The sequence below is a fragment of the Sinocyclocheilus grahami genome, unplaced genomic scaffold, assembly GCF_001515645.1.
Source record: "Sinocyclocheilus grahami isolate Dianchi unplaced genomic scaffold, SAMN03320097.WGS_v1.1 scaffold601.1, whole genome shotgun sequence".
Taxonomy (NCBI): Eukaryota; Metazoa; Chordata; class Actinopteri; order Cypriniformes; family Cyprinidae; genus Sinocyclocheilus; species Sinocyclocheilus grahami.
The window spans coordinates 251,079-277,368 of NW_015505780.1; the positions used below are offsets into that span (position 1 = coordinate 251,079).

General features: G+C 35.9%; 1 protein-coding gene across 1 annotated transcript in view; it reads right to left on the reverse strand.

The window, feature by feature from the left end:
- Positions 1-26,290, reverse strand: part of slmapa (sarcolemma associated protein a) — a 61,656-nt gene that overhangs the window by 10,746 nt on the left and 24,620 nt on the right. Inside the window, exons 3-15 of the mRNA XM_016240797.1 lie at positions 24,255-24,327; positions 13,625-13,661; positions 11,624-11,686; positions 10,489-10,584; positions 10,250-10,321; positions 10,029-10,169; positions 9,493-9,630; positions 8,426-8,594; positions 8,213-8,263; positions 5,969-6,031; positions 3,616-3,675; positions 3,364-3,479; positions 2,881-2,989 (exon numbers count right to left, since the gene is read on the reverse strand). Coding sequence (XP_016096283.1) covers positions 2,881-2,989; positions 3,364-3,479; positions 3,616-3,675; positions 5,969-6,031; positions 8,213-8,263; positions 8,426-8,594; positions 9,493-9,630; positions 10,029-10,169; positions 10,250-10,321; positions 10,489-10,584; positions 11,624-11,686; positions 13,625-13,661; positions 24,255-24,327 — 1,188 coding nt within the window. The remainder of the gene's footprint in view (positions 1-2,880; positions 2,990-3,363; positions 3,480-3,615; positions 3,676-5,968; positions 6,032-8,212; positions 8,264-8,425; positions 8,595-9,492; positions 9,631-10,028; positions 10,170-10,249; positions 10,322-10,488; positions 10,585-11,623; positions 11,687-13,624; positions 13,662-24,254; positions 24,328-26,290) is intronic.

A 26,290-nucleotide genomic window follows, 5' to 3' on the forward strand; every position in this document is an offset into this window, starting at 1 on the left:
AATGGAAAGCTTATTCAGCTTTCATGTGATGTATAAATCTCAATTTTGAAAAATTGACACTTAAGACTGGTTTTGTGGTCCAGGGTCACATATAACAAAAGCTTGTTGGACAAATCAAATCATTATGCAAAAACAAATGGAAATGTCTTATGATAAAAGACAAATACAGCAGAATTCTGAATGACTATTATAAACTGAACAATTAAGATGTTGACTAAATATGTCTTCCTCACAAACACATGGGATCAGAGTTGTTCTCAACCAGGGGGCCCTGACCCACTACGGGGCCTAAACACATTTTTAAGGGGGCCAAAAAAGGCTTAAAATGATTTAATATTTGACTAAACAAACTTATAAATAAGCAAAAACAGCTAAAAGTCAAGGTGAAAACTGTCATCATATTTCGTTCCAAGGTTATTATAGTTAACTAAAGCCATAAAACTTAATGGTACTAAAATAATTAAAGCTGGAAAAAAATAATAATAAAAAACTACAGAAATACTTATAAAAAATATAATAATAAAACAAAATTAAAAAAAAAAAAATTAAAAATAAAATTAAACTAAAAAAAAATAAAAAAAAAAATAATCAAAATTCTCCATAATTTTCCAAAGATAACTTTAATATACATTTATATATCAATGTACACTTAGTATTCAGCAACTTGACATAGTATGCACTACACCTAAGGTACACTTATGAGCTTAGTATTTTTTTATTGCACCAGAAAGTGTGATTTACAGTATCTATCCAGATTTCTCCTCATTATCTTCAGCTGGAAACATATGCATGCTACTCAAGTGAAGAATAGTCCCCGTTTAAATCAAGAAGAAATAACAAGGTAGAGCACACGTCCCTCAGGTCTTGGCCACCTCTGAGTCTGCCTGGCATGTCCTACACTTCCTCAAGAGTGCCCTCGAACAATGAGGTGCTGAAACTGGCACTTCCTCCCTGATCCGAGCCAGCACTCCTTATCTGACGTCCCATTAAAGGACATGAGCTCACTGCCATCACGAGAGCTGATGACTGAATTAAGATTAATTGAACGGTGACATTAAGAAAAACGAACGGTGACATTCTGAATAGCCAACACTGAGGTTTCTGCTGTGTCATATCTCTTATTTAGGACAGATACAGATACAGTTCACCAGTAAATCCAGCCAGGTCAAATGACACTAGAGTCGCACATGGCCAAACTAAAACTACACACACAAAGTGTCTACCAGGTGATTTTATCTGCCCCAGCAGGAGCTTAATAACACTATATTCTACTTTCGCAACATTTTTTCCACTTTAAAGTTCACTTAGTTTTACAGGTGTCTTGCATCAAAAACACAAATAATTAAATCTCAAATAATAATTTTTCAAGCTATTTGACACTTAAGAGTGGATTAAGTTGATGAATATTCAATAGGCAATGAATATGTAGAGATGGGTGGCCATATGTTAATGAGCTCATGACTGACATCATATTGATTTCTGAATTAGCTGCTTTTATGGTATAGTTCCAATAAATGGTCTTTGTGGACTTCGAATTGGATTAATTATCCATTATGAACCTTATGTAGTATGGCTGTATAATACTTCAACCTCAAATCCTGTTTTCCATTATATGACCCTATAGATGAGCCTTAATGGAAATGCATGTGTGGGAGCCAAATGTCCTGCTGCCTGATTTGACTCAGCAGGGAGAAAGCAGATGAATGATCTCAATATTTTCAGCCTGAGTGGGTGAGAGTCACAACTGAGCTGATGACATCTGAGATGAACCGCATGAGAAGGGGGTGAATGCCCTCGATTTAGAGGAGCCACTATGACAACTAGAAAACAAACTACCAGTAGAGATTTGTGCTATTTCAGCTCATGTCACTGTAGTGGCTATTTAATCACCATTCATTAATGTAACGGCTGCTTAAGCCTGGTTTTAAACATTTTTTCTATGAGACAATATGTTGAAGGTCTTTCATTTAAAGTAAACCACCTAAAAAATAAAAAAAAATTCTGCCTGTCTATGCAAAAGTCAGTGCCATAGTTGTAGGCTAATGTTGGTGGCTGCCAAAATGTTGCTAAGACGTTTTAGCATGTTTCTGTACTGGTTGCATAGTCAAATTAAATTCACCAAAAAGTTAAAATTGTCATAATTTACTCAGCTCCTCGTGTGGTTCCAAACATGACTTTCCTCTTCATAACACAAAAGAAGACATTTTGAAGAATGTTGGGAATATTGAGTAAAATATATAATTTATGTGTCCCATAAAAGACAGTCAGTTATACAGATTTGGAAAAATATGAAAGTAAATGAGTAAATAAGTGGTGGAATATCCGTTTAAAGTTACTCTGAAAGTTTTAAAATGTAACACTAAAAACATTTTCTGGAGAAACTAAAAAGTGATGCACTGTATCAGTAAAAAAAAAAAACAAACAGCCCTTTTCTTCTGACTTGACAGACATCTGAGCGGCAGCTGTACGTGACATTGTGAAAGCACTCAGTGTCTAATTGGGCTGTAATTGGTTTACATTCCAGACTGTCCTCTGGTGGAACATAAAGTGGCGCGAGAGGAAAGATCTGAGGGAAGGAGATAAACCAGGATGACGCTGAGACACCTGCTAGGAGGACGGCTCGAGCCCACCGCTAATACTTTTGGGTCCCACCGCTGTCACCTCCAGCAGATGCAGACCATATATAGTTAGATTGGGGAATAACACACCCTGTTCGGCTGCACAGTTGTGCCGCATGCCAGTCCATTGAGCTCTAATGAGTGCAGATAAAGAGGGTGACTAACTGTTCAGGCCAGCCAAATCACACAAACACACCAGCACTGGCATTTCAGACAGAGAAGCTGAAAAGAAAAGTTCCACACAAAAGAATGGAGGGATTACCTTTCAGAAGAGAAACCCTGTTCTGGGGCTCGTTCAGTTCTTGTTCATCCATCTGTCCGTCTGGAAAGAGAGAAAGAACAAAACATGAAAAAATGAAAGGGGAAAAAATGAAGGACAGAAAAAAGAAAGAACAAAAAAGAAAAAAAATGAAGAAAAAGAAAAAACAAATAAAAGGAAAAGAACAAAAAACAAAAAACAAAGGAAGAATAAAAGAAAGAAAGAAAGATAAAACATTAAAAAATACAATAAATGAAAGGTCTTATTAGAGCTCATTACAATAATGACCCTGACCTGATCATGCTCTTTGAGGATGCTAAAAATAACCATAATGCTCATTCCTGCCACCCAGAGACTGCAGTTGTTTAATTTGGTTTTAAATAGAGGCCAGGGGTGAAACTATGTGCCTTCATTGCTATCAGATTGCATCATATGGTAATGTGATGGCTCTCTCTGTAACCTAGCTTAATTTAGAAAGAAACAGACTTGATGAAACTTAGATGAAAGTGACAGAAATGTGACGGTACCTTTAAGCCTGTCTGGACTGGCCAAGCTGTTGTCCACTGTCGTCTGGTTATTCTGAAGATGTGCATCAATGACTTCTGTGGAATAAATCAGGAAAACATGTCAGGTCTCTTCTCCATTTCTTGAGTGGTTCACCTTAAATGAACCACACCGAAATCCGAAGTGTGAAAATGCTCTTAGTGTCGATTAAAAACACACAATCTGTGCTCTTACCGTCAAAGTTGGACAGCTTGTTAATGGATGAGTCCACAGCTTCCTTCAGCTGCCTCACCGCTGGTTAGAACAGAGAAAAATCATGTCAGTATATCTGTCTTCATGCTTACTAAACCAAACCTGGTACATCTAGTAAATAGAGCATTAAATATGACGCAGCACTGATGCAGCCCAACTGAATACAGTCTCAGCAGCAAAAAAACTGCATTTGTAGTATTTTCCATACATAGAGAACAAAGCAAAAGTGACACATGAAAAGCATCAGTGGCAGCTCATAGACTTCAGAACACATGCTGGTGAGAGTGAAAATCCCCAGGAATCGAGAAAATCCAAGTCAGCTGGCGGTGAAGTGAGAACAGACGGCATGCAAGTGTGTTTTCATTAAGAATCCGTGTGAAGTTTGGAGAAGGATATTCACTTATGTATTGAGAGATTATATGAATCTCAGGGACAGCTTTTGAGCTGATCTAACATACATATTTTAGATTGAACAACAGATAGTGTAAATACTGACTCCTGAATGCACTCGAGGCCACTCTATGTTTCACAATATAGTGAAATATATTCGTATACAGCATGGCCTCTCAAACCTTATTGCTTAACATAAAAAATAAACAATTCTCATGTTTGCTTAAAGCTGCGGTCCGTAACTTTTGGCGCTCTAGCGGTTAATAAACAGAACTGCGTGCGTCTTGCGAAAGAACATTGTAGCCAGAGCTACTTCTCTCTGTTTATGTCTATGGTGAATCACGCAGGTACTGGGCTACTCCGCAGCGGTACCTACCCGAACCAGTCTAAATAGTCAGAATATAAACACTTATTATAGGTGTACTGTAGTGATTCAGGACAGGCCAAAAACACGGTTTGGAAAATGGATTCATGGTGTACTTCCTCATTATATAAATTTTGTAAATTTTGAACAAAAAAAGTTACGGACTGCAGCTTTAAGGAAGATCAATATTAGAACTATTACAAGCTGAATAAAAGTCAGAAATGAAGGCAGCATTTCACCAGATTTGGAACAAGGTGCTTGAAAAACTACTGTCAAATACACAGTCAACACTAAAACAAATTTTATCTTCCAAATTATAAAATCACTTGATAAAGATGACTGCATATTTCTTCCTATTAAAAAAAGGGGGGGGAAATTACATTTATTTTGCATTTCCAACATGTCACCCACTTTACAGTTGATTTGATTGGGCTTCACTATGCTAGACAATAACCAAAAAAAATTGTGAAATACTTAATAAATAGTGTTCTAAATGAATATATGATTTTATTACAAAAGTATGTTGTGAATATGCATTTTTAATAAGACGTCTGCTAATACTAATGAACAAATAATATTTAATAACTAATGTGTCTTGGTTTAAAATGATTCTGAATAATTATTTTTGTGAATTTTTTTGAATGAAAAAAAAACACTTCATAAGAGTTATTTGTTCACGGTGAATTTCTTGTTGCGTGTACAACAGAGCAGTACAACAGAAATAATCAGGAAACACTGGCACGCACTCTAAAAATGAAATTTACTATATTAATATTTGATGAACCACATATGGACATAAAAAATGTCTCTAGTATCGCCAACAGGGAGTAGACTTTAAATTGGTTGCAAATGCAAAAAATAAAAAAAGTCTAAAACTTATATAGCCCTGAATTTTGAAACAAAAATTCTGTGATTTGCCAAAAAAAAATTAAAAAGCCTAATATTACCTAATTTGATGATGCTGAGTTAAAAAATAAATCAAAACCCATCACATTCAAAAACAAATGAAGATTTCAATTCATTTGAAATTATCCATTTATTAAAATAACATAAGCAGTCAAATGTCAAACGTTTTACTGTTTTAATGACATTAAATGTGTCATTTTAACTCACTATACGCAAAAGAGTGGACAAGCGGAAACCAGCATTAGGCATAAAATAACATCTGCAGAATTAATAATGCATGTGAAAACTGGTTGAGAATTGAACAAATAGTTGTAATCTGGCTCAGAGGAAGACAGGAATCATGTCTTTGTGGTGTTTTTCTGCTGATTAAGGGAAAATACAAGACGGCTTCACCTAACAAATGCTTGTCAAAAGTAAAAATGCTACAAAATGCATCATATTTTGTGAAAAGGTGGGACATGCTTGAGCAAAACAGGCACTAATCTCAAAATTAGTAGGAAACAAGTATATTGAGTAAAAATGATGCAGGCCGGTGCTATATTTTATGTCCCTGTAAACACCTTCCTCACTTTACAGAGTAAAAGGAGAATAACTGCTGCCTGCTTTGGTGTTGATTCATAAGATGGTTCATTAGTACGGCTGAGGAAGACGTTGGAAAGAATGCTGTGTACTCACATTGACACTCAATGTACTGTTGGATTAAAGTGCAGTCTCCTCCACTCTTTAAAAGAAAGTGGTCTACCAAAGAAAGAAAAACCCTCCATTAAATGAACAGCAAATGGAAGAAATCCCCACATCGAGGGGCATCAGATGATATTAAAACAGAAGCCAGATCTACAGGATACAACATGAGATGGAACCGACAGAGATGCAGAGAGCGGGACAAGGACACAGACGGGAAACTGCAGCTATTCATGGACCTGAAGAGATTGACTGACACCTGTCAATCACCTGTCACCTCAGGGACAGACACTGTGACATGGAGGTCTGGGACTGATAAATCAATTGATGATTCCACCACCTATATTTCAGAAATATTGAATTTGGCTGGGAATCTTTCAAATAAATTCTCAAAATTAAAGCTCTCTCTAACATTTAAAATCAAAGAAATTGAGGCAGCTATAAATATTAGTATTGTAATTTTATAGTTGTACTGTGATTATATTACTTATATTACTTAAATACTTCCTTTTCTATTTTACAGTGAAATATTACAGCATTATTACAATAGCAATCCTTCTAAATTTTATTTATTAAGTAGAAGAATTACTACTACTACTAACAACTGGTGATGATTATTATTATTATTATTATTATTAATAATAATAATATTATTTTAAGGTTATATTGATATACAAATACAATTTTATATCCAAATTGTACAGCCCTACAAACAACCACAGCAAACCTGCAACTCGTAAAAAATCTAAAAAAATAAAAATTTAAAGAAAATGTAAAAATTTAATTAAATGATGTTTTTGTAGAAGATTCCATTCCCTAAGTTTCAAAAATACTGAATGTGTCTCGGAATCTTCTAAATAACATTTTCAAAATAAAAGCTTTATTGTTTAATGTTTGAAAAATAAATTAAGAATGCCATAAATATTAGTATTGTACTTTTAGAGTCTGTAAAATAAAATACTGCATTTATTTGGTTAACTGTTGCATTATCCTTTTTTAATACATGATTTTTTTTTTACAGTGAAATAGCATTACGAAAGCAATATTTCAAATGTTCTTTTATTTAGTAGTAGTAATAATAATTATAAAAACAAATTATGATTATTAATATTATTATTATTTTATAGTCATATTGATATTTAATCAATTATTGTTTAGCCAAACTGTGTAGCCCTACAAACAAGCATATAAAACCAGAAAATAACTAACTAATATAAATAAATTACAATTTCAAATCAATCGCAATTACATTTTACCCCAAATCATGCAGCCCTGTAATCTTCCATTGTTTCCACCTGGCTGCCCTATTATAAAAGTCAGTTTCCTGTACAGTTATGCTCTTACAGCAAAAGGCCTTGTTGTGTAATGGCATGCGCACCATTCGTGGTTTAACAACCACATATTTTGATGCCAAACAACAGCATCTTTGGAGTTTTCAGTCACTTTTGGCTGTGCACAGGCTGATGTTCTCTACACAGGTCTTATTGAAGCAAACACGTTACGCTATCCTAATCATTCCTGAGATCAGTATATTTCATGGAAATGAATGATAAAGGGACAGTTCAGCGAGCGAAACGTCTCTGCCAAGAGGTTTGTGGTCTGTGGCGCGCCACATCAGTAGTTTCATTTGCCTCTCTTATTATTGCCAGAGAATGTGGTTCTAGAAATCGGTTCAGGAATATAAATAACCAAGTGATTCTTGGGCTGTTTCAAACCCTAGTGCCCTGCTGTGTACTAACTACATAGACACCAGGGGTGTCCAATCTTCTTGCCGAGTTTAGCGCCAACCCTAATTAAACACTGACTAAATGACACTTAAAATCTAAATAATTAGCAATGTGGTAGAATAAAATGGGTCCTGAACATTCAGAGCTTTATCATCAAGCAAGAAGTCTAGTACAAATAACTAAACAGGCCAACCAGCTTGGTTCAGACTACCTTCCACATATAATGATTAATTAATCAAATGCACAGTGAGAACATATTGAGAAACGGCCAAATTGGGGGGGGAGTCAAGTAAAAGTCCTAAACCGTATACATAGGTGCGGACTTGAACACACATGCTCAATGCAAAAGGTCAAGGCCTTCAAGACAGAACAGGTCATAACGGAAGCAAAGCCGGACAGACAGAAAAAAAATGAAAAACAGGCAACCAAAGGCGAGCTCCCATGCTGAATTAATCAAGGAGGTGATGCAAGGTTAGCAGCACACTAGCAGACGCATGCGTCTCCAACTCACCTAAACTGTTGTTTTCCTTTATGCTTTTCTCCTGCAGCTGTTCTAACCGGACTGGAAAACGACAACGAGAAGATTTGGGATGACCAAAAATTAAAACAAGAGCTCTATACTGACAGATGCTCCTCCTCAACCTGTTTCGTCTATTTAGTTACCATGATAAGGATGTGCTGAGACTCCCAACTGAGAGAAACACTGCATGATTGAGTGTTTTACCTTGCAGGGCCGTTAGTCTCTCATTCGTGAAGTCATTGTCCGCCTGCAGAGCTTCGATTCGAGCTTGAAGCGCCTGTTCCTTCTCCTCCATCTCTTCAATCTTCAGCTGTAGCTCTTTCTTCTCGTTCAGGCCTTTCTGAGTGAGCTCCTCGTGTTTGACTTCCGCCAACTGAACATAAACGTTGAAAAGTGTAAAGGAATAGTTCACCCAAAAATGTACATTTTCTGAAAGTTTATTCAACCTCAGGCCATTCAAGATGTAGATGAGTTTGTTTCTTCATCAGATTTGGAGAAATGTAGCATTGCATCACTTGCTCACCAATGCATGCGCTACAGTGAATGGGTGCCGTCAGAATGAGAGTCGAAACAGCTGATAAAAACATCACAATAATTCACACCACTCCAGTCCATCAGTTAATGTCTTGCGAGTCCAAAAGCTGCGAGTTTGTAAAACAAATCCATCATTAATGTGTTTTAACTTTAAACCATTGCTTCTGGCCAAAATCCATAATAGCGCTTCCTCCAGTGAAAAAGTCCTCCTGTTGTCCTCTCACATCAAAATCTGCCCACATATTTGTTTAGAACTGTTTTAGATGTTTTGGCTTGTAAACGGTGCTTGATCTGCATATTCCTCTCCTGATTCAGACAAGATCACTTTTTCACAGGAGGAAGCAATATTATGGACTCGTATTTTAGCTGGAAGCAACAGTTTAAAGTTAAAACGTCTTAATGGATTTGTTTCTTACAAACACGCAGCTTTTCACTTCACAAGACATTAACTGATGGACTGGAGTGGTGTGGATTACTTGTGGATTATCATGATGTTTTTATCAGCTGTTTGGACTCTCATTCTGACGGCACCCATTCACTGCAGAGCATCCATTGGTGAGCAAGTGATGCGATGCTACATTTCTCCAAATCTGATGAAGAAACAAACTCATCTACATCTTGGATGACCTGAGGGTGATAAATTGTTAGCAAACTTTCATTTTGGGTGAACTATTTCTTTAACAGGTTTAGCAAATTAACAGGTTTTATGCGGGACAGTGGGTGAACGGCAGACATGCCTTGATCTTTTCTGTGAGATCCTTGATTTCATTGACCGCTCCATTGTATTTGTTGGCGAGTTCACTGAGCTCCTCCTGTGTGCGTTCATTCATCTCTCTCAGGTGTGTGCACTCGTCCTCTGTGTTACTCAAACTCCTCTGCAACACAAAAATGGATCAATTGCAACAAATACAACAGAAAACATCTAATGGATATAACTGGGTATGATTCTTTACATCTAAAACTTCCTTTACCATGGTAAAATCCATATGCATAGACTAAGTTGCATATTGCTTTTTCATTAACAACAAATCAGCATATTAGAATGATTTCTGAAGGGTCATGCGACATTGAAGACTGGAGTAATGATGCTGAAAATTCAACTTTGATTGCAGGAATAAATAATATTTTAAAATATATTAAAATACAAAAAAGTTATTTAAAATTTTTTCTGTATATAAAATTAAGTAAATGCAGCATGCATATATAAAAACATAGCTCTCTAGAATAGCTCTTTTATTTATGTATTAATAAAAGGTTTTTTATGTGTTTTTACCTCCACCTCGGACAGCTTCCTGACCACCTCGATTTTCTCCTGAAGGACCCGCCTCAGGGACTCTTTGGCTGTCGTCTCATAATTGTGTTTGTCCTCTGTTAAGGCTACAAGCTCCTTTCGGATACCATCTTCTGTTTGGTTCTGAGAAAACAACATGCTTTGGTGAAACAGGATCTATATTTCTGTCAGCACAGAACCAAATCTGCAGACACGGGCCTTACTTTTGAATATGCTTGCAACTGATTCCCCATCACCTCCAATCTAGAGAGTAACCGGTCTTCATCGATTAAAGCCTGGAAAGACACAAACAGACCTTGCCATCATGACAAATACATAAGTATAGTGGAATAAACAGTCATAACTGTAACATATTCTAAGCACTATTAAACATGCCTATAAAAAGTCATCTGTTCTGAATAATTAATAATGGTCTTCTCTTTAGTTGCGATGTGTGCCGTACCTGCCAGCTGCTCTCTGATGCTTCCTGTGTGCTGTGCAGCAGCCTCTGTAAAGTGGCCAACTTCTGCTCCAGCATCTGCTCTCTGTGTAAGGCCTCCTGAAGGACACAAACACGACATCAACATTATCTGATTTCTAACATGTATACCATTATACAATATTTATACTACTCAATGTATAATTTTATTCAGCAAGGATGTATTAAATTGAGCAAAAGTGAGAGTAAAGACTGCAATATTGTTAATTTGCATAAAGAATTAGTAACAAAAAAATTATATTTCAAATAAATGTTGTTCTTTTTAATCTTGAAAATATTTAGAATGGTTTCCACAAAAAGAAAAAAGAAATGTTTCTTAAGCAGCCAATCCGCATATTAGAATGATTTCTGAAGGATCATGTGACACTTAAGACCAGATTAATAGCTGCTGAAAATTCAGCTTTGATCACAGGAATAAATTATATTTTAAACTATATTCAGATAGAAATCAGTTATTTTAAATTGAAATATTTTTTCCCAAATATTACAGTTTTTTTCTGTATAGTTCATTAAATAAATGCAGCCTTGGTGAGTATAAGAGTCTTCTTTCAAAAGCATTCAAATCTTTTCGGCGACCCCAAACTTATAATAATATACATATATAGTGTAATAATAGTAGTAATAATAGCAAAGAAAAAATGGTAACATTAAAATATTTTATATACTGTAAAATATATATGTAATATTTTTAGTAACATTTTTTAAGTATATCATTTTATATATTGTTATTCCCCATTTACTTGTTAGGGTTAGGGTGTGTTTTATTATTATCTGTGTTTTTGTCCCATCACTGTCATTCTGTTGCACTGCGGAAGCTTCTGTCATGAAAACAAATTCCTCATACGTGTAAACATACCTGGCAATAAAGCTCATTCTGATTCTGATTCTTTTTGGGGGAAGTGAATGACTAATAGATAGTATATACTGGTTTTATTTGAATAATAATAATACTAATACGGATTAATAACAATACTACTATATAAGTACATTTTATAATTATAGGCCAGTTCACTGAACGGACAAACATCTCAACATGCATCTAAACATTTGGACTCTTAATGTCTTTAGATGGCCAGTAGATGTCAGTGTTGCTCCATACCTGCAGGTACTGGGAGAGCTGAAACAGTTCCTGAGAATACATACTGGGTGTATTTGCAGACACCTGCATGACAGAAAGAAGAAAAAAAAAAGCAGTGAAAAAGAAATCTGCACACAGTGAATCCATCTCACAACCATAGATATGCATGCCTCAATAAAACACTTTGAACCTACTGAGCATCTTTTCACATGCTGTCCTTGATCCATCTGAATCAGCAGCACAGTTTAAGTCAAAAGCCGTTTTCAGTCTCACCAAAAGAAACAACATCATCTGAAAAGGTGAAAACTGGCAGATAGCCTTGGATGGTCCCAGTCTAAATGAATAGAGGCTTTGTTCCTCATATGGAGCTCTTAAATTGAATTGCCTCATTCCTAGCAGTTGTAACCCTAACGATCCAAATAATGAAATCGTGACTCAAGTTTAGTTACATTTATTGAATCCACATGAGGAGACGCTCCCACAGCAGAGGCGGTGGAAAGAGTATTTTTATACTGACAGCGTCAGATGCTGCAGTCAGATATAGAAGTGCTATATGCAACTGGAAATGGACGTGACATTGGCAGGCCTGCATTCATGGGGTTTAAGGCGGACACCAGTCCATCCACACTGTCTTCATTAGAACAGACAGAGGCTCTGAGCACGATGACGTAATGATTTACACATGCATGATTTTGTCATCATCACAGATGCAGATTATGTCATCACTCTGCAGACTGACGTCATTCACCAATTGTTTTTCCTAATCCATCTGCTCAAGTTAAAACTTCTGACTGAATTCGAAACACACTCCCCTAAACATTCATTATTACTTCACTTTAAGGCTCCTACATTTAAAACCTGCTACAGCAGAGTCACAACTTCTTGTCTTCTATAGCATAAGAAGTTGTGAGCAATATCAGTTAAAAACTATGCATATACTACCATTCAAGAGTTTAGTCAGTATATTTTTAGTTATTTGAATGAAATTAATTTTTTGTATGCATTAAATTAATCAAAAACAGCTGAAGACTAGAGCAATGGCTGCTTGTGTGTGTGTGTGTGTGTATGTGAAATGTTTAAATTGCATTAAAAAAATAATATATATAAAATATTTTATATATAATAAAATACATAACTTACATATACCGGTAGTTACCTTTTTATTAATCAAATATATAAATATAAACATATAAAGGCCAGCTCACTGAATCGTTTAATCTCTACATGCAACATCTTTGCATTTGGACTCTCAATGCCTACAGATTGCCATATTACTGTTAAATTCATTTTAATATACATTTTAATAAAGACATGCAGCCTTGGTATGCATAAGAAACTTATTTTAAACGCATTATAAAATCTTCCCAGCCACAAACTTTCAAATGGTAATGTACTTCAAACAACCTTACCTTCACTTTAGTAATGCACTAAATGACGTGAACTGGGAAGCAGGCGTGTCTAGTGTTGCTGAGATCTGATCGACATGGTGTCAGTAATAGCATTTGACTTTAGATGCACCAAAAAGCACACAATGAACAATGCTATTATATTTCGGCTTAAACACGAACATGATTAAGCATGAGTACATATTTAAAACTTCTAAAGAAAGACACCTCTGTTCTGGGAATGACTCGCTACTCAACCGAATTGTTCCCTGTTAAAGCTTCACAGAGGCATCCCACACGGAGCATGGCATGAGAGGATAACGATAACTGCATTATCTAACTTCATCTGGACCACCTCCAGGATTGTTCACAAACACACCATATAACAGCCTGACGGAGAGCAGCGTGCAAACCTCAGATAGCGGCACATAACGCGAGGTGTTGATTCAAAGCAAAGACTTAGAAATCAACGGCATTCATAAGACAGCTGCTTTGAGACAACATGGCAAAGCTGCATGCTGTTTGGTATTCAAAAAACACAAGAACATAATGAACTGGAAAACATTCATTGATGACCACTGTTTAATTTGGACAAGCTCATATATAATGCATTAAAAAGGCAGTCGTGAGCGCTTACCTTATCAATAGCCAGTGGCAGTGGTGCCGGAACAACACTGGAACAGAAAGACAGATTGTTAATGGTTGATGGAGAGATCGGGACGGATCTACTGACACTATGCATGAGGAAAGTTAGCTGCAAATATTTGCTACCAGACTCACTCAAGGGATTCAACTTTGCGCTGTTAATCTTTTACAGCACTGCCCTTTTATAACTTCAAACTATTAGCATGTCACAGATGTAGTCAAACGTGTTGTGTTGATTTTTTTAATCTATTTTGTACCAGTGTTTATTAACATTTTGTATTGGTTTAAATGTTTGTTTTCTGTTTTGTTATTTTGTATGTATACAGTGGGGCAAAAAAGTATTTAGTCAGCCACCAATTGTGCAAGTTCTCCCACTCTATCCACTTTTATATCAACTTTAATTCTCAATGAAATAGTGTTACAGTTTTTATGAATAAATTTATAATAAATTATATTTTATATTAAATGAGTTATTATATTGTATTTAAGTTTATTTTAATTCTTTAATTTGTGTTTATCAATTTTTCTTTAAATTTTAATTCTCATTGAAATACTATTAGTGTTTTTATTAGTACTTTGAATATTTTTATATTTTCATTTTAAAGTTTTAGTACTTGTTACTGTCATTTTTAGTTGTTTTTTCAATATGCATTTAGTTTATCAAATATTTTTTCAATTTTAGTTGAAATACTATTAAATTCATTAAAATGCTATTAAAGTTTTTATTAATATAAATTAGTTTTAATTTTTATATGTTAGGTTTTCACCTTAATTTTAGTTTTAGTAACTTTAGTAAGTTTTAGTAACTGATTGTAATGTTAGTTTATTTTCTTGTCATTTTTATTCTTTTTTTATGTACATATTGTATATAGTTTTTTTTTTTTTTTCTTTTCATTTTAGTTGCTGTAGTACATCAAGTTCAACTAAATGAAAATGAGTATATAAATATATATATATATTTCAGTTAAAGTTTATTTAATTTCAAGTAACGCAAATGTTTTTTTTAGTTTTTGTTAACTCTAATAACCCTTACACATCTCATCAAACCCTGACAGCCTTTGTAATATTACATAGTGTAATATACAGCACTGCAATATGGCCAATAAAAAGAACCATCGACAACCTATTAAGACATGAAATTCAGGGCTATTAATCTCAGACATGCTATTAATCAAAACTCAGATATCTGCTGACTGATTCCAGCTGTGTCCCTCCACATCAGCTCTCCAGCTGCCAAAGCTACACTTAAACCGTTTCTTTCATTTAAATTACACAAACAGGCTGTGGATTCAAAAGGTCAGCGGTGATACCTGTGGACTTTGAGCTCTAGAGAGATTCCAGGCAGAAACAGAATATGAAATGCTGTCTGTCATTGGGACTTTGTGAAGTAAGTCTAACCGAATAGAGTCTGGAGAACTGGAACAAACGACCTGATAAACCATAAACCCTGATCCAAACCATAAACCCTGAAGAACTAGAAAAACATGCATAATGATGCCTCTTAACCAAACAAAACATTCAGATCAAACAAAGATTCTTCAAAACTTCAATCCAGTCCAAATATGATGTAAATAAACTTTGCATAAATATACATTTGGACAGAAATACTGCAAACTTAACACAATATTTTGCCCAATAAAAAGCTTTCAAAATAAAAATAAAATAAAACAATCAAATAATAAAATAATAAAATAAAAATAATAAAAAAGTAAAAATTAAAGTAATCATAAAATAAAAATAGAATAAAATAGTCAAATAATAAAATTAAAAATAAAAGTCAAATGAAATAAAATAATAAAATTCAATTAAATAAAACAATTAAAATAATAATAAAAAAAACAATAATAATAATAATAAAATAATCATTAAAGCATTAATCCACAACATTAAAAAAATAAATACAAATCAGCATGCGATAACTGTTCTGGCCTTGTTCAAACAAACACAACTTATTGATTTTAAGTATATTAATTGTTAAATGACCAGCCTTAAAGCTATATTAAACACCAGTTATCCAGATGAGTGAATTATAAAACGTGTAGAGAGAAATGATGAGTAAATAGTTCAGGCTTCAACAACACACACCCTCATAAAAACTTCCTGCTGGAAACAATTCACATTTCAAGCATTTTTTCCCATATTTACTGCGTGCGTCATTCCTTTAAAAACCTGCCGATCCCTGCTCTTGGAAAAGTCTTGTTACCTGAAGCGTAGGAAAAGCAGACTTTATAGTGCGAGATCCATCAGCGGAGCAGATTTCTGGCGGTCATCGCGTCTATGTCTGTGGTCTTGATATTTTTCTTTCAGGCTCTTTGCAGAAGAACATGCAGTCATGCTCTCTTTAGCAGCTCGATAACATGGCAGGATCCTCGTCGCTTATGCAAAATCAAAACAGTACAGTTCTGTCCGCTCCACACAGTCTGACACCATCCACGCCTCTAACAGCGGTCAAAGTTCAAGAGCTTGCCATGTGATAGTTCCAGACTCTTCTGAAATAAAACACTCCAAAGTCCCTCAGAGCTCCAAACCCATCTGAAGAGCTTTCAATTTTCATACGCAGTGAAACTTAGGCGGGACAATAGTAGCAGAACCTGATCCTCTGGCTGTCTGCCCCTACGGCATCGGCTCAGTAACTCGTGCAAAGAAACAAAGCCGACGGGTTGGAGAGCATTCCAGCAGACATGGGGGAAGTTAGCACTCGTGGGATGTCCATAATGGTGATCCACAAACATCCTTATCAATGTGGCATATCACATGTAATGCAGAGAGAGGTTATATTTGGAACTGCATTAGGGCTATCTTGATTCGTCGATTTTATTAGACTATTCGATTTTTTTAAATCCTCGACTTAATTTTTCTTGCGTCGATTAACCAGCAAAATACCGGAAGTGGCACATTTCATGGACGAGAATCCATAAAACATTATTAGACTGTTTAGACAACCCACGGCTGCATGATATATTAAACCCATTTAAAAATCATAATTAAGCATAATTGTGAATTCACAAAAGCTATGATTGAATTAAATAATTATATGCGATGCGGTTCTAATACAGTATATGCGCTTTAATTATTTACATGCGTGTAGGATAAGTACATGCGTCACACAGCGGCTCCGTTCACAGTAGTTCCACAGGAACTGTTATCATTTACATGTGTGCAGCGTCTCAAACTCCATCTCTGCATGTTGTTGTGAGTTTGGGTTTATTATAACGTTCATCTGGGAACACAATTATAGGGCCCTATGAAATCCGTTTTATTTCCAAATTCAGTTTTTTTTTTTTTCCGTTTTTTTTTTCTATACTCTGTTTTAATGGTTAAATAAAATTGTATTAATCAAAAAGCAAGTCTAATTAATTGAGTTTTACAGTTTTATCTTTACCAAATTCCATTTGAATGGTTCCATAAAATTTTAATAATCAAAAGCATCTCCAATTAATTGATTAAAAAAAAAAAAAAAAGTTTCTTTTTTTTCCCAGAAATACTGCACATTTACATGTTCTCCTGAATAAAGTCTGGTAAATAACATTTCTGGTAAATACTCCTTTAAAAAGTGTTTTTTGATTATAATTTTATTATTAGTAGACTAGAACACGTGGATATGTTGTCATTCTTACACTACAGGGCTCTACGCTTATTTATTTTTAACTTAAAACATTTAGGAGCACAGTCAAAAATTTAGGAGCACCTTCTAATCAATAATCCAAAAAAAATTTGCCTTCCCATTACGAGGTGATATTTGACTCAAAGTGACTTAGAGTGGAATTTTGTTTTTACCTTTGTAATGGCATTTTGCTAACTTTATTAAAAGTATGTAATCTTTTACGTCAAATTAAAAAATATATATATTTTATAAGCTTTTTAAAAATTCTGATTAAAACCACAGAATAAGAACAAGTAGAATAAGAAGAATAAGTTACTAATCAAACTAAATCAGTATTCAAATTAATTTGTACAGAGGTGGCACAGAAGAACACAAAAGTGGCATATACGTAGGTGTATTTTCAGATATTTAATGAGGATCAGAGGTGGCATGAGTGCAATTAAATCCATAAATTCATGTTAAGATTAATGTTTTAAAATGTTGAATACAGAAATATTAAATGATTTACAGGTGTCATGATGCTGCTAAAAAGAACATTATTTAGTGTATTTGCTGTAATGAAATGTGTTTATGCGGTTTAAGGTTCAAAAAACAAATTTTTTCCACATACTGTACATTATTGTTTCTCCTCTATGCCCCGCCTTTCTGAAATGCGTCGATTTTTACAAAGCTCATCGGTCTGAAAAAGCGAGGTGTGCTGTGATTGGCCAGCTATTCAGTGCGTTGTGATTGGCCGAATACCTCAAGCATGAGACGGAAATGTTATGCCCCTCACCATACTGTGATGCCGTGTCCCGGCCGGAGCGACGATTCAAAAACATGAAAACCCATTATAAACGAGGCATTTGTTGCATCCAGTGGGGATATAATTATGGATTATAATGACTTATATGGTCTTTTTACGCATTGCGTTGCATCGCGCCGCGTAAACATAAAACCATGTCTGCATTTGTGATCGGAGAAATGACAACAAGCCCTACTCTAGTCTACACTGCCCAAAAAACTCGCTTTAAATATATAAAATTGTAGTCTACTCTTCCAGGATCAGGAAACAGTCCTCCATAAAATGTGCTGCACACATCTGAATATTTGGGTTGAAGTGTTCTGGAACAGTGTTGTAAATACAACTTAACCACTGATTTCTAGTCGTGTCCATTTTTGGAAGGTTAAGTGAAAAAGTGACGTGACATGTGGCCAAGTATGGATCACTGACTCACAAGATTCCTTTAAAAACGCAGTTTATTCATAAACGAGACACCACTGTGTTTGAATGGAGATGCGCAGCGGCTGAGCTGTGACTTTGTTTCAAACTATTTTCGACAACGAAATAAAGCAAAATCAGACAATAGTGTTATAGTCAGACAATGTAAGTCACTTAATATTAACTTGTCTATTGAACTGTTGTATTAAATCTATATCACATTTACAAACTCCCTTAAAAATCATAAAAAGCTGTCACTCATCTTAGCTCATCACGATCTCACATTTATAATCAACGAAGCTCTCTACACTGCACAATGAATCTTTTATTTACACCGTCTACACTTTGCTTATGAAAGGATTCATGAGATATGTCTGTGATACATTACTCAACGCTGCAAAAACATGTAGAAACCTTTGAAGCTCCCCTCAGCAATCACAATCACAAACATGATGAAGATCTGGTCAGTCGCACTGGTGCTCCTAAATATTTTTTCATAGTCGCACGCAGTAGTTTTCAGTGGCAAATGTGACTGAAATGGTCGCACTGTAGAGCCCTGCACTATAATACTGAACTTTGATTTCAGTGATTTGGATTATGAGATATTGCACTCTATGTTGCACTTTACTTTTGCTTTAAAAAAAAGGATTTCATAGAAATTTGGATTTCATTTGGTTTAATAAAATATAGTTTAATAAAATATTCTTAAGTAAAATTGAAGATTTTTTGTGGGAAATTAATCGTTTCAATTAATCGATAAATTAGTCGATAGATTAATCGAAATAAAAATAGTCATCAGTGGCAGCCCTAAACTGCATACTACCTTACTAATAGTTGTGTAGTATATACTGTATGCATACTGTGCATAATGTGCAAATTTGTAACAAATAAGCTCAAGACATTTTTACTCAGCATGAATTAATCTAACAGCCGATCACACGGCAGAAATAAATGTGATGACAGGCAGTTAGTGCATATGTGGCTAATAGGTCTGCATGTTCTGTGTGTCTAGTGCCGTAGTTTCATGTACTACACAAACTCAAACACAAGTGACACTCACGGTGTTTCAACGTCTGCATCTCAATATGACGGCACATGAACACAATAACTTCATCTCCAGAGCTGCTGAGAGTCACTTCAGCAGCTTTACACCATTTCACTTGAGAAAAACTACCGTCAAATACATACACAAACTCAAAGATCTTTGCGATAACCCATAAAAATAAAAGTTGAAGAAATTCTGACAGAAACATATTATTATTGGATACTAAAGTGTACATATCAAAGTAATAATAATAGTATTTGTAAGGAATATCACACAACTAAGATTTATTTTTCATTCATGTTTAGGGTTGGGTATCATTTGAATTTGATCAATTCCGATTCCGCTTATCGATTCAGATTCTTTTCAATTCCCAGTTTCAATTCCAATGTGATTAAATAATGATATCAAACATTTATCCTCTGTCTCTTTTTTGCCAAACCATTTATTGGAGCTGAATACCAACAAAAATCAACAGGCTACATAAAAACTGGACTCTTTAAGAGCTGTTTGTGTGCAAAATACAACTGCATGACTCTGGACAAATTTAGTTGTTGTTTTTTTTCCCCCCCAATGGAAGTTGTGGTTCTCTCATAATTCTGAAGAAAAAACATTAGACAACTAAACAAAATCACATGTAATTTATGAATTAATGTTTAAATGACTCACTCAAGATGTACTTGTTTCATTACTGGATGAATCAGCATTCTTGAACGAATCTCTTGTATGATTCAAAGACAAATACATTTTAACAGCCCCTTTTCGCCACCTACTGGCGTAACAATGTAATCGATAAATCTTCATTTGAAGTGTCAAATTACTTTCAAAAGGTGATTTACTCTATTTTAAACTTCTGTGATTTGAATGTTTGTAACAGAAATAATGATACTGTGTGGCTGAAAAGACTGTGAAGCGGTTTCATTCATGACAGATGACAGCTGCTCTCTTTAGGTCAAAGGCGGCGCGAACGCAGATTTAAACGTTCAAATCACACTGGTGTGATCGTACTCTGCATGGATGAACCAAGTGATGACAACATTGATCGCACATGTCAAAGGTTGAGGAATGAAAGAGACGAATCATTGTAATTTAGGAACAGAATCACGTTGGTGTTTGAATCATGTTCGCGATCTTTAACGATCTATTAAATTAAAGTGCTTTGTCATGTTGGTGGTGACACCTCTGTTGCAACATGTTTATCACAGATATTATACTTAGCTTTTTTGGCTTCTGATCGCAAATGTACTAGCCAAACTTTGGAGCACTTAGATTAGTGAGCAAGGTCCTGGCAGATCGCTAGGTCCGGTCCTCACAGATGATGGATGGATTTATGTGTGTGTATACTTATTAATATCTAAGCATAATTCTATTTCTAATTCTTTAATTTGAAGTTCAGAACATTTAAGACAGCAACATCACCCACTAGAGCACTGAGGAGCTTCAGGCTCAGTGTCTTGCGAGTGTGTGTTTATGTAAGACAGAAATGAGTCACAGTAACTCTCCTGTTCCAAGCCTGCAGCCACACACACACACACACACACACACACACACCATTGTTTGAGGTGGTTGTTTTAATATGACAGTCATGGGCTCACTGATAATTCATGAAGACTTGCAGATATCAACAGAGCCACAGCAAACACTCTGAATTGGATTGAGAAGCATTTTGTTATTTAAAACCTCTGATTAAACCAATTAATGTGACATTTTTTCAATTATTGGCACTGGAAAAGCAGATAGAAAATGATCAACCACAGGTTATTCTTTACATTCTATTAAAAAAAACTGATGACAGACTCATCCAGATCTGTAGCATCACATATCCAGCTCATGATGATAGCCCTACCAATCCTTCAGCCATTGATAAACCAAATCAGTCACATATTAAAATACATGGCCCCAGTTAGACTGCACTTCTGTGAATGTCAACTACAGTCAATCTGAACATATCTGATGTCTAAAATACAGCTATGAGGACCAGTTTGGATTAATAAGAATAAGACCGAAACTGCGGCTGGTTAAGAAAAAAGTGCTCAGATTCCCCACTGGCTCAAAATAGATTTAACAAAATAATAGCAAATAATAGCAAAATAGCTTTCATATCAAAATCAGAGTCAAGCAGGACTGTACAGAACAACACATGCAAAAATTAAACAAGCCACAAGGGAACCAATAAAGTGTGATCGGCACATTGGAAATCCATTACATTTCCAATGAGTAAAGTGGAAACAATGTCCCAATTCTGGTTGTGGTGTTCTGCTGCAATCTGTGATCAATTATAGCGGGAAAGAAATTGAGTTCACCCAATGGAGGAAACGGGACATCTCAATCCAGTGCTCGACTTTCTCACCCTCCAGATGGAAAATAAAAACAATCAGCAGCGGCCCTGCCCACGATGACGATCACATCTCTGACGTTTCCCGTCCTTCAATATATCTATCCATCCCTACTCACAGGGCAACAATGCAGATCTATCTGAAAAAGAGGCTAAACGGACAACACCAAGCGGAAAAAGTGAAGGCATTTTGCTGAGAAACTCTAAAAGGAGGGGAGATTTCTTAAGCAGATGTCTTTTGTCGACTAGCTGGAACGAATTTCAGCAGGCTAGTGGGACGTAACGCTTTCAAGAGGAACGATTTTTCAGGCTGCCTTTTTGACCTCAAACAGCAAGTAAAAGCCCTGACCGCAAGCATGTACAGCAATCCCTCGAATGCATCTTCTAATAAACAGAAGAGCGCACAGACACATGCCGCTAACCCCAAACACGCATCTCCACTGCCCTGGCTGGGCTCCAGAGGCAAGAGCTCAACAACTAGACACGTGTGGCTTCTATAAATGCATCCACAAGCTGGATGTGAACATGCGACGGGGTCGAGAGCTCGGCCAAAGAGCTCCACTGCCTTCACGGGACACAATTGATTGCTGATGATTGCTGAACAGGCCAAGAGGATGAAAAAATTGGTAGTGGAGCGAACAGAGATGGGACAGTAGGCTTGTGCAACTGCACAGTAAATAATTTTAAAGTAAATCATTTCTGTAGCACTAGCATCATCACATCATCAAAGACAAAAATTAGCTCATCTGAATAAATGAGGTGGGATAGGAAAACATTTTCACATAAGCATACATATACACATATACATTAAATAAATATAAAAAAAATAAAAATCCATATAAATTCACTAGCTGACCTGCCTAACGGACTAGTCAATTATTAAACAACGAGTCAAGAATCCCTGAGCCAGTCCTAACAGAGGGGTTAGAGTAAAGCAATAAAGTTCAGTCATTAACACGTCGAGCCACAAGGTGGATTTAGAGACACAGTCTGCCAGCAACCAAGACTCAAGGTGTGTGGTCCCACATCCCTGCCAGTGTATATGGCGCTCTCTGCCATTTCCTCGTGCTCACATTAAGCGCCATCTTTATTCAGCGAGCACTTACACGTTAAACAAGGAGAGCCATAAAAATCTTTTAAAGCCCCAAAAACAGCACAGATGCCCACAGTACACACCTTGTTTCCACGTGAGTGGAGTATAACAGGTCCTGCCAGCACTGAAGGCTGCAGGGAAGCATTCGGCACAAGAGCCATCTGCTTCACGGATGCCTTCCGTTAAACGATTTTTATAGCCCAGTGATACATGCACAGTCAAACAATGAGGTGGGATAGGAAAACATTTTCACATAAGCATACATATACATAGCTTTTATAAATAAATATAAAAAAAATAAAACTCCATATAAATTCACTAGCTGACCTGCCTAACGGACTAGTCAATTATTAAACAACGAGTCAAGAATCCCTGAGCCAGTCCTAACAGAGGGGTTAGAGTAAAGCAATAAAGTTCAGTCATTAACACGTCGAGCCACAAGGTGGATTTAGAGACACAGTCTGCCAGCAACCAAGACTCAAGGTGTGTGGTCCCACATCCCTGCCAGTGTATATGGCGCTCTCTGCCATTTCCTCGTGCTCACATTAAGCGCCATCTTTATTCAGCGAGCACTTACACGTTAAACAAGGAGAGCCATAAAAATCTTTTAAAGCCCCAAAAACAGCACAGATGCCCACAGTACACACCTTGTTTCCACGTGAGTGGAGTATAACAGGTCCTGCCAGCACTGAAGGCTGCAGGGAAGCATTCGGCACAAGAGCCATCTGCTTCACGGATGCCTTCCGTTAAACGATTTTTATAGCCCAGTGATACATGCACAGTCAAACATAGCATTCATATGGTGGTAGGAAATCCCTTCCGTCAACAAGACTGTCAATATCCCTCTTCATGAATATAATCATTTGAAGTATTCTTCCAAATAAATAGACTTTGCCTAAATAGAAGGAAAAAACAGTATGATTGTGACATGTGCTGAGATTATACATGTAAATACGCAATTTGCATTTGCTAAATAACCGAGAAATTAATAAAAAATGAAGGAACTGATCCAACCATGGAACAAAAACGCAAAGATCTGATCCTCTACTAATTCCTGTCATACAACATTTGGCCACTAACAGTCAAACTAACAGCCCCCACATGTCATTTCCTCTGAACAAGCACAGGCAAATGTTGTTTTGGTCAAGTGAATCAGTGGAATCAGCAACTGTAAGCCTCAGCTCTCAGAGATTTTATCACATTATGTGCATGTTTTTAAAAGTGATAAAACTTGTAAGCATGAGTTACCTTAAAGAATATCTCACCAGGTTGAGCGAAGAATTGATAGAAGCTATTTGGGAGATTAAACCGCCAAAAAATATTAAATAATCTTTAAACGGGACTTACTCTGATCGCTGCCGAGCTTCCATGCCATCTGGTAAGAAGAGCTTGATGGTCGACACTATACAGCCATGAGTGACTAAAAACAAGAGAAACATGAATTAGGGATGTATGTATGACACCAGTGGTTATACAAAAAAATATATATATTTTTTCATAACAAGAAACTACAAAGCTACAGGTTAACACAAACATGAACAGGCCATATGAGGCTGTCTAAGAAGCTTACATGTCTTAAAAAAAAAAGAGTGTTTTATGATCAAAAATATCCAGAGACTGATAAAAATTCCTGACGTTCTGATGAGACGCAGGCAAGTAGTGTCACAACAACGCAAAGACTTAAACACACAACACACAAATGTGACAGGAACCAAGGTTCCAAAGAAAACTGGAATCTAATTTCAATACTTCACCAGTTAAAATACAGGTTTTCTTGTTCATATGTACTTTCGTTTTGTTATGAAGTAATATTTGCCTTCATTCGTTCTAAAGGGTAAGTTACTTTGCATTTGTATCTGATTGTGAAAGCGTCCCATTGCATGTACTTGAGTTACAACACATCCAGAGCAGCAACCAGCCAGCGCACTTGGGTTTCAAAAGCCCATCTCTGCATTACAGCATCTGACAAAAGTGCAGTATGTAATGTAACAGGCTGCAAAATTAATAATATTACTTTTAGAAATGCACATTTGACAGTAGTTTGAGTTGACAGCAGTAGCTTGAGTTAGGATGCAGATGTAAATTTGTTCATTATCAAAAACTGTAACATCTGTAAAAACTGTAACAACCTCATTTTTATAATGGTGAAATTTGATTATTCTGACTGTTTGAGTTTTATTAATATTAAACATTGGTCTTCCGGATTCACATACATTTATATCATGATAACCATAGTTGAAACTTCAATACCATGATCAAAATGTTTCTGTATGGTTTCTACGTATTTGTATGAAAAACAGTAGTCTAAATACATTTAGTATAGCTAAATGCACAAACGCTATTGCTTAATCAAAGAAAAAATACTGTAATTATATTCTATTACTCCAGATTTTTGCCGGTTCCGATTATAGAACTATAACTGACAGCATATATAAACAAAAAAATCTACTTTTTTCAATGCAAAAAAATTATTTATATAATAAAGGAAATTATTAAACATTACAATTCCCCTAATCTGGACTAAGTTACAGATGTTCTATTACTTAAACAACTCTCAAAATAAAGTGCTCTGTGACTGGAAAGAGGTAGAAATTAGGGCTGTGCGATATGGACAAAAAAAACTATTGCGATTTCTTTGATCAATTTTGCGATTTCGATTTTAATCACGATTTTGACACACAGACATACTTTACAGTCATTAATGCATTGAGTGTGAATTTGAAGCATATTTCCAAAAGACCACAAACACAACATTTATCCATTATTTTGATTTCAAATCCAAACGTTGTTTCTGAAAATACTTTTTCAGCATTGTGATTCTCCTTTATCACAGTACAGTAATACAATCTTTCATAGACATTCACGTTTAAACTCAATAAATATAACTGTTTAACTACCACCACGAGTGCCATCTATTATTGCCTCGTTTATCTAAAAGTGCACTTTTCCTTGTTTTAAATCTAGCCAAAAAGCCACGTGTTGACTGTGAAACAGTAGACTTTAATTATATGCATTTATGGTGTAATTACTAAATTTCCATGTCAATCCATGTTAATTTTTACAGCGCATTATTCGCGGTACAAATTAACATGGATTGACACTTTAATTCAGCGCATGCAGCACAGCAGAAATAGACTGTGTCGAGCTCGTCCGTCCGCACTCATCCGCGGTTGCGCGAAACGGAACGCGGAAAGTGAAGTGTATATGGCGGGTCCCGGGTCTACAGACTCCGTGCGGAAACGATCGCCACATGGCTGCTGCAGACGCACCGCTCCTGGAGCGCACTGCCGGACCGCAATCGTGTGCAGTGTGAACGCTCTGATCCGTTAACATGGGCGCGGACAAAATACGCACCACAGACGGAGTGTGTGAACCTGGTGTTA